Raw genomic sequence first — 9,845 nt, forward strand, 5'->3', positions numbered from 1 at the left:
TTATGCTGCGGGTAGCTTCAGAGATGGAGAGAGATACCGAACCCATGATCACCCTCTGGGCTATTCTCAAACCCTTATGTTCCTGAAGTGAGTTTTTCGTTCCTCACTCTCAAAACTATACATAAACCAGACACAGAGCTTAATCACCATCTCCTCCACCCCTCTTCTTTCTCTCTCTCTTTCTGAGACACACACACACCTTCCCTTCTCTCCTCGCGCTTTCCCCCTCTCCGTTCTCTCTCTCCCACTCTCCCCTCCTTCCATCTCTCTCCTCTCTGTCTCTCCCCATCTCTCACCACACTCTCTCCGCTCACATTCTTATCTTACTCATTCTGCCTAGCTTGCCAGTGCTTTTTCTTTCATCCCATCCCCTTCTCCCATCTCGCACTCACCGTTTCACCCTCTGTCTCTCTTGTTTCCCATTACTCATGCTACCTCTCTGTTACCTGTCCCTGTGGCGCCCCATTCATCGCTTGTCAGAACTAATTACAACTGTGTAAGCTTTTATTTTAGGAATTAGTTTCAGAATGTGTCTCTTCTTATCATTGCAGTTTCTAAGATTGAGACAATTTTAAAAAGTTCTGTCGTATCTCATCAACGCCCCCACCTTCCCGGGACCACGTGACCGCGCCACCTGCACCACATCACAAACAGGACAGAAACAGCAGCAATTTGTGTAACTGTCGCTAAATAAAGACTGTGCAAACCCCGTCTCCGTCCCGCGGGGGGATGACGCGGTCCGCAGCTGCATCGGTGCCGCTCACAACACAGACAGTTGGACCCTATCCATCTATCCGTCCCATCCTCGACTGTGGTCAGCGACTAAAAAAATCATGGGGCCCTGGGAGAGAAAATTGAAAGCCTCTGACTGAATGAGGGAGAGGTTAACTGGACTGACCAGTGTCCTACGGTCAGGACGGGCTTGAGGGAGAATTACCATATCCCAGGTTATGAACGGCACGTGGTCATACTTTAATCACCATCTCCATTTATCTAAAAAGAGGTAATCAATAGAACAAGCCTTACACAACCCAAACTGCGGGATAACATTCCACAAATAACAACGGCCGACATTTCACGGTGGCGTTATTAGATAAACGTTGTTATCGCCTCACATAGATCGAACTTTTAATTGGACCAAATTTCTTTTCATCTATTGTACAGTTTCCTAAGACGGTGGCAGAATGAAGGCTGGGTGGTGATGAAGTAAATCATGGACAAGAGAACGGAGATTTGATGTCCCACACGTGACTCACTTAATAACATCCTTCATTGAGTGAGGATCAGCAACAGAATCAGGTACAATATCACTGCCATATGTCCTGACATTTGTTGTTTGTTCCCCAGAGTGCTGAGGACCCGATTAAAATAAACATTGAATGTCATAAAGTAATAGAGCACCACAACACCGAATCACGCCTTTCGGTCCATTTAGTCTGTTCCGAACTATTAATATGGTTAGTCCCGTCATTCTGCACCCGGACCATCGGCATGCATACCCCTCCCTCCATCCAAGTTTCTCTTAAGTGTTAAAATCGACCCTCACCCATCATAACTGCTGGTAACTCTTTCTACACTCTCACCATCCTTTGAGTGAAGTAGATTTTCCCGATGTTCCCTTTAAACATTCCAGATTTTACCCTTATATCATATCTCCGGTTGTAGTCTCACCCTATATTATTGGAAAATACTCTGCTAATATTTTACCCTTGCTATATCCCGCTGGAGTGGCGTAGTTGGGGACATGAAGATCCACCAGGACTGCCACTATAAGTATGTTAGAAAAAGGATAAAATGGAATGTTAACTTGGATGAATTTCACATTCAGAATAGAAACAGTCGACAGTAAATAAATAAAGCGTCTGTAAACGAAAGGCCGACGTGACACTCTATCAACCTTTGCACGCGGTATGACTAAGAAGGTGTTTTTGGTCAGGAAAAAGGCACCGAAATCCAATACCGAAATATATATGTAGTCAGAGAGAGAGATAGAGAGAGAGAGGAGAGGAGAGGAGAGAAGCAGGCTAGAAGACATGTTTTTAGGATCTTTGTCATGGAGGAATGGCTAAATCTATTATTAAGACCATAAGTCTATATGACACAGGAGCAGAATTAGGCCATGGGGCCCGTCGAGTTTGCTCCGGCATTCAATCATGGCTGATCCTTTTTTAAATCTCCTCCTCAACCCCAACAAAAAACCTGTCAATCTCTGCCGTAAATACACCGAACGACCCGGCCTCAACAGCTGCATATGGAAATAAATTCCACAAATCCAACACCCTTTGTCGAAAGAAATTACTCCGCATCTCTGTTTTGAAAGGGCGTCCCTCTATCCTGAGGCTGTGCCCATTTGTCCTAGATTCTCCCAGCATGGGACACGTCCTGTCCACTATCTCTAGGCCTGTCAACATTCGAAAGGTTTCAATGAGATTTCCCCTCATCTTTCTGAATTCCAGTGAGTGCAGACCCAGAGCCTTCCACGTAGGATAACCCTTTCATTCGTGGAATCCTCATTGTGAACCTCCTGTGGATCGTCTCCAATGACAGCACATCCCTTCTGAGACGAAGAGCCCGCGCTCTTGTATTCTAGACCGCTTGAAATAAATGCCAACGTAGCATTTGCCGTCTCTCATCACCGACTGAAACTGAGAGTAAACTTCAGAATGTTCTGCTCAAGGACTTCCAAGTCCCTCTGCATCTCAGATTCTTTGATTTTCTCCCCGTTTAGACAATAGACCGCACGTTTATTTCTACTACCCAAAGAGCATGACCATGCATTTCCCAACATTGTATTTCATTTGCCACTTTCTCGCCCATTCTCCTAACCTGACTAAGTCCTTTGCTCAACACTACCTGTCCCTTCCTCAATCTTTGTATCATCTGCAAACTTGGTACCAAAGCCATCAATTCCATCAACTAAATCATTTATATACAGCATAAAACGAAGTGGTCCCAACGCCTACCCCTGCGGAACACCACTAGTCACTGCCAGCCAACCAGAAAAGGATTATTGTATTCCTACTCACTGTCTCCTACAAATCAGCCAATATTCTAACCATGTTAGCAACTTTCCTGTAATACCATGGGCTCTTAAATTGGTAAGCAACCTCATGAGTGGCACCTTATCAAAGGTCTTCTGAAAGTCCAAATATACAACATCTATTGCATCCCCTTTATCCTACCGCCAATCTCAAAGAATTCCAACAGGTTCTTCAGGCAGGATTTTCCCTGAAAGAAAGGACACTGATTTTGTCCTATGTTGTCCTATGTCACCAAGTAGTCCATCACCTCATCCCTAACAATTGACTCTGACATCTTCCCAACCACTGAGATCAGGCTAACTGGTCTATAATTTCATTTCTGCCGCCTTCCTACTTTCTTAAAGAGTGGAGTAAGATATGAAATTTAACAGTCGTCTGGTACCATGTCAGAGTCCAATTATTTTTGAAAGATCATATTTCATGCCACCATAAACTCTAACACTACCTGTTTCAGAACACTAGGGTGCAATTCCTCTGGTTCGGGTGACTGATGTATATTTGGCACCTTCTCTCTTCCTTTACACACTACAACATCACTTACACTGCTTGCTTACTTGCTAGCTTGCTTTCATAATTCATCTTTTCCCTTCTAATAATTCTTTTACGTTGCTCTCTGTAGGATTTTTAAAACTTTCCAATCCTTTATCTTCCCACTAATTTTTGCATTGTTGTATGCCCTTCCTTTTCTTTTTACAATAGCTTTGGCTTTCCTTATCAGCCATGCTTGCACTATTTTATCATTTGAGTATTTCTTCATTTTTGGAATATAAATGTCCTGCACCTTCTTCATTTCCCCCCAGAAACACATGTTATTGCTGGTCTCCCTGTTCCCCTCTCTATTGAGTTCCCTATCACTACCGCGCCTTTCTTCTCTCTCTTTCCTTTCTGCACCACGGACCCATGCGAAGTTCCTGCAACCCGGTCGCCGTGGCGTTCTCTCGGCTGGTCTTCCTCCACAAAAGTATCCAAAGCGGTATACTTGTTTTTGAGGGTTATGGCTACAGGTGGCTCTGCTCGAACTGCCCATTTCCATTTCTCCTGACAGTCACACAGCTACTCGCCTCCTGCAACTTCGGGGTGACTACTTCCCTGTAACCTTGATCAATTATATCCTCGCTCTCCTCACATTAAGGAAGCGCCTGCAGATCACCCGGGAAACAGGGTTAGAAAACGTCATCGGCAAATCTCTTGGTGATCTCTTGGTAATCATGTCATAACTTACGCAGTGGATCGATTCGCAATCAGCGGACATGGTGCATGTTGATTATCAGCAGGCCGTCTGTGAAGTGATTCTCAAGAGTTGGCTTTAAAAAGAAATGCAGCTGTTCACAGTGTACATCCAAACAAATGGACAAGGGAACGAAGTGTAATATTGCCATGTTTGTTGGTTATCAGGGTTATCAGGACAGTGCAGAGTGACTGCGTTGATGTTCACAGATCAGAACAGGCAGGGATACGAAATACCGAATAAAATGTGGAAAACGTGTGGTCACGTGTAGAAAAATGTTCTAAATTGGAGTCTCTTACAATGGCTAAAGGGTGAGGTTATGTGTACAAGTTCATGTTGAAGTTTATTGCCAATTAACCTTTCACATGTAAACAAGCGAAACACCTTTCCTCTGAGGCCAAGGTGAAAAACACAGTAGATAAAGCCATACACATTAGATACAGTAACGATCCAACACATGGAGTTAGAAAATAGACATTTGCTCAAGTGCCTGAGTGACATGGCCTGAAGATCGACCAGTTGACATAAAGTGTGAAGTGAATGTTTACGTAAGGCAAAATAAAGTTTATTTATCCATCTATTTATGTATGTATGCATTTATTTGTTTGTTTGTATTTGCACAGTTTGACTTATTTGGCACATTGGCTGTTTGTTCGTCTTAGTATTTAGCTTTACATTGCTTCCATTGCATTCCTTTCTATGTACTTTGAATGCCCGCAAGTCAATGAAATTCATGGTTGTGTATGATGACTTACCGCACTTTGATAGTAAATTTATTTCGAACTTTGAATTTTATAATCCGAAGCCTGTGACCACGGACTAATTTATAAGCCTCAATTTAATCAATCCAGTGGTTTCTGATCAGTGGTCCTCCCCAGATGTTGATGGCGAAGTAACGTTATGGAACGTCACGGTCTAGTGGTCAGGTCCTTTCCTGTTGACAGAGCCCATTGCTGGAACTAATGTAGCCAGACTGAAGTTTGCTCCTACCAGCCTTGTATGACTGTTTTCGGAGTCTTGTTCCATGCCTCACTATCTCGCTGTCGGAAAATTACATGAATGGGGTTTCAGATGAACGTTCTCGGACGTAATCGGCGACCGTCTATTTCCCTGCATAGATGCTACCTCACTCGGTCAGGCCATCCAGCTCTTTCTGAGTTGCTCCATATTCCAGCATCTGCATCCGTTTGCATCACCGGTGCAATTATTGCTAAACATCCCTAATTCCGATCTAATATTACCCGTAATATTCACTGCCGAGAGGAGCACTCCTCATATCTTGCTCCGTTGATTGCGTTCCACTGCAACCCCTTTGCACAATGACTGACCCCAATGTCTGACGTTAAGTGAAATTCTGCCCAGGCCCGCTTTAGAGACTACAGAGAACAACACTTGTCGGTTGTGAGTTACGCATTTTAGCAACAAACTTTATTCTCTGATAAGCAGAGTAGCGACATGCTTTCTGCAGGAATGGGATATGCAGATAGGAGCCAATGCATTGTCGAGGTAATTTTGGCATGTCATAGAGACCTTGTAGAAATTTGATGTGACCTTGAAAAGTTTTTTGTTCTCATTAGCCATTCTGAGCAGAGAATCGGGGCCGAGTGCCAACACCACCCACACCTACTGTTCCAGAGAGAAGCAGCCGAAACAATGCCTAAAATAATTTTAGCCTGAGTATTCGCCAAGGTTCTACAAGCCTGGATATGTAATACAACCGAAGATGAAACAATCTTGAAATTCGGGGTTAAGGTTTTAAAAATCAACAAGGTGGCCATTCAAAGTTATTGAAGGTGAGCTAGTCTATCTCCGCCCACATTCTTTCTGTGGCGCCGCCCACTCATTTACATCCCAATTAATAAACGGACCCGAAGACCCCAGTATGTTGGCTCTGAAAGCGGAGGGGTTCCCGAAGTGTGCAGAACAACGCATGGTTCGGTCGGAATTTTTGGGCGCTCGCTGTCTGCACCTGTCCGGAGGAATGTCCCCAGCGCTGCATCTCCTGTGGGTTCTGCTGGTTCATTTACCAGGTGAGAGTCGGATCGGTTTACGCACAGATTATCCGTTAAAATTGGGATGACTGCTGATTTTTATTTTGCTCTAAGTCACCCAGTGGTTTTATTCTGTTTTATTGCAGATATTCACGCGGCCCCAGTGCTCAACCAGACCCCAATGTCTGGACCTGTTTCCGCGGGACAAACTGTCCGCTTAGAGTGTCGGATGCAGAACGGTAATGTTGGAAGTTACGAGATGTACTGGTACCGACAGCGCCCCGGGGAGAGACCGGAGTGGCTGGTAGAACATGAGACGGACAATGATATATACCGAGGGCCAGGGATCACAAACCGTTTTCAACCGTCCAGAGACACCTCCAGTAACAGTCACATCCTGACCATCAGCAGTCTGGAATCCCGGGATTCCGCCGTCTATTACTGTGGAGCGTGGGATAATGGAGTTATCTTCGGTCCAGGCACCATCCTAGGTATTAAAAGTAAGTGGATTCCTCATTCTGTTACAAAGAATTCCTACTGCAGCCACTCTCATTCCCCACAGCTGGATAAAATCCCGGCCAGGGAGGGCAGGTTCCATCTGTATCAGTCTGGCATAAGCGCCGTTCAGCCCATCGATTCAGCCCCAACAATCAAAAATGACGGCTTGAATTGTGACAAGTTTTTTGTTGGACACTTTTGATCAACCTCAGTATGTTTAGTAGAATTCAATAATTTCTGACATCTCTTCTCTTTAACACATAATATTGGTTTAATTTTGCTACTTTTCACAAGATGCAATGAAAAATTTGTCTTGCATACTGTCCATAAAGATCGCATGATGACGGTGTATTGAGTTAAGCACAGCTTAATGCAGAATAAAAGTTAACAGCCACAGAGGAAGTGCAGTGCAGGTAGATAAGTTACAAGATCATAAGGAGGTAGATTGTGAGGTCAATCGTCCATCTTATCGTACAAGAGAACCATTGAATAGACTTATTACAACGGCCCCTCTATGATGTCAAATTAAAACAATCCCTGCTGTCTACACATACTCCATATCCCTCCATTCTCACCACACTGATGTCTCCATCTAACAGCTTCTTAAACGTCCCTGTCGTATCTACCTCCTCCAGCTCATGCACCCATCACTCTGTATAAAAAGTAAAAATTCAGGGAACTCTCCCTTCAAAATTTTCTCCTCTCGGCTTAGCTTTCTGCCCTGGGGGAATCAATCTTGACTACAGATCCTATCGCTATCTCATATACTGTCTTGAATGATGCTCACACCTAATTCTGAGTCCCTACCACAAGCATGACATCTACCCCTCTTCATTCACCATCTCTGAGAACACGTTTGTCGCGAATATTCCATACTTTTGCTGGGTGCGGTAAATCCTGGACCACAGGGCACAATGTTGACCACTACAAGTTAACGCAATTCTCAGTTTCTGATTAAGAACCGTGTCATTATGATTGTAGAAAACACAGGAGAGAAACGTCAGAATTAAAATAATACATGCTAGGGTAAGGTGCTGGGCAGACAACAGACTGGTTACAGAGTCGTGCGGCAATAGGCGGGTTACTACGGGTTCGGAATTAAATCTGGATCTGAATGAGTCGTTTCGCCTTTTCCCGCTTCTCACCGGTTCACAGACCAGCTCTTTTTTCCCGTCATTTTCTCTTCAGCCATTGGGTACCGAGTCTTATGGTTCTATGGTTCTTGGATATCCAGTAAGATTTCCCGACCTCGGGGCATCCCAGATAACTTTCTTTCGATAATTAACTGAAGTGTAATATTCTCAGTTATTGTTCTAAGAGTTCAAGATTTGGGGAGTTATTGGAGAACAACAAGGAACTGGTCTCACTAGAGGGACCAATCATATAGGCACGGTGTGGGCAATTAGAGAGGAGATTGAGTAGTGTTGAAGTTATCTTCTAACACAATGCAGTACCGAGAGCAGGGTGGATTCAAAAACATTTTTCTTAAATAAATGATGTCACGTCGTAGCCGCACAAGGCTGCGAATAATCTGGGCAACTCTTCATTCAACGGTTTGTACCCGAGCAGTCAAATGTGCCGTTTACTGTGTTCCAATGCCTGTGTTAATTTCGGCGCTGCTGTTTCTATCTTTGAAAAGCCCATGAAATAATATTGTTTCTATTCCCCTTCGTCTCCTCTCTCACACAGGTAGCGATTCCCGGAAGCCCTCAGTTCTCCTGCTCCCTCCCTCTCCGGAGGAGACCGGCACGGGTTCGGCCACTCTCTCCTGTCTGGTGAATGGTTTTAAGCCGGGCTTGGTAGCGCTGCGCTGGAGCGTGGATGGAGTCGAGACGGAGAGCGGGGTGACGACAGGCGCCGTGGCCCTGGACAACGATCAGACCTACAGGTTGAGCAGTTACCTGCGGGTAACCACCGCTGCATGGAACAAGGGCTCGAGTTATTCCTGCAGCGTGAGCCACAGCTCACTGAGCTCGCCGCTCCGCAACACAATCTCGTCGTCCGCCTGTGCGCAGTGAGAGTGCGTTGGCTGGCAGCACACGCAGATTGTTTGTTCTTGTTTAATTCAGTGAAGCAATTACTGTGTCTGTGCAGCAGCCCATTGCAATGTAATTGTGTAGTCATGTTCGCTTATGGAAACAATCAGAATGTTTAATAATTTCAGAACAGTTGGCAAAAATAATCCATCTTTTGCGAAGGATAATTTTGTGTAGAATTGTCCCCATTGTGCTGTTTCTGAACTACCACTCTGTGTAGATTCAGGAGCGATCTCCTCTGCTGTGATTGGAATTTGTGTAACACATCTCTAAATAAAGGAGGAAACGATGGTAGATTTATCGTGTCTTGCATTTACTGGGCTGCTGCAAGTATGTTGTGATGAATGGTCGTGGACAACATGCCGTATAGGAGCCTCAATCAGAATTACAGCTACATCGACTCCGACATCTTATTCCGCATACTTCTCTCTGTGTCCTGAGCATTCTTTGTCCGTCGCACTCACCCCCGCATTCACCGGAACCTTCTGTTCCTCGTCGTCCTGCACTTCTGCTCTTCATTTACAATCATCCCCGTGGGAGGGAGATCAACATTCTTACTGCCTTTTGGCCAATGTCTTACCATCATTGAGAGTGTTACACTGTAGGGATGTTTCCCCGTGACGTGACCATTCTCTCCATCGATTCCGTTAGTTCCTGAATGAAGGCCATCGGCCTCACTTCCCGCCCTGACAGCACCGTCACCACCCGCCACACCCGCACACTAGCTTCTGTAACTCATAGTTATCTTCAAAGTTTAAGGTAAATTTGTTATCAAAGTCTGTATACGTCTTCATATGCGACCCTGAGTTTCATGTTCTTACAGATATTCACAGTAGAATAAAAATGTAGAATAGATGCAGTGAAAAACTACACACAATGACTGAGAAACACAAAGACAAATAACCGCAAATAAATAAATGGATAGATTGAAAGATAGATAGATAAATAAATAAAACACACATGAATAGATAAACCAATTAAACTCAATCAATCATAAATAGATAAACAAACGGATAAAGGTATAATGGATAAATACATAAATAATACTGAG

At 44.3% G+C, this 9,845-nt stretch overlaps 1 protein-coding gene across 1 annotated transcript; it reads left to right on the forward strand.

The window, feature by feature from the left end:
* The first annotated feature begins 6,136 nt into the window (after positions 1 to 6,136).
* On the forward strand, positions 6,137 to 9,094 carry LOC140212639 (immunoglobulin lambda-1 light chain-like). Its single transcript, XM_072283703.1, has 3 exons — positions 6,137 to 6,299; positions 6,407 to 6,760; positions 8,448 to 9,094. The coding sequence occupies exons 1-3, from the start codon at positions 6,152 to 6,154 to the stop codon at positions 8,774 to 8,776; spliced, it is 831 nt and encodes a 276-aa protein (XP_072139804.1). The 5' UTR covers positions 6,137 to 6,151; the 3' UTR covers positions 8,777 to 9,094.
* Positions 9,095 to 9,845: the final 751 nt, after the last annotated feature.

This window comes from Mobula birostris, chromosome 2, assembly GCF_030028105.1.
Source record: "Mobula birostris isolate sMobBir1 chromosome 2, sMobBir1.hap1, whole genome shotgun sequence".
In the NCBI taxonomy this organism is placed as follows: Eukaryota; Metazoa; Chordata; class Chondrichthyes; order Myliobatiformes; family Myliobatidae; genus Mobula; species Mobula birostris.

Coding starts and splice junctions, on each gene's coding strand:
- LOC140212639 (XM_072283703.1), top strand. CDS start 6,152: ATGTTGGCTCTGAAAGCGGAGGGGTTCCCGAAGTGTGCAGAACAACGC. Junction 6,300..6,406: donor TCTGCTGGTTCATTTACCAG/GTGAGAGTCGGA, acceptor GTTTTATTGCAG/ATATTCACGCGGCCCCAGTG. Junction 6,761..8,447: donor CACCATCCTAGGTATTAAAA/GTAAGTGGATTC, acceptor TCTCTCACACAG/GTAGCGATTCCCGGAAGCCC.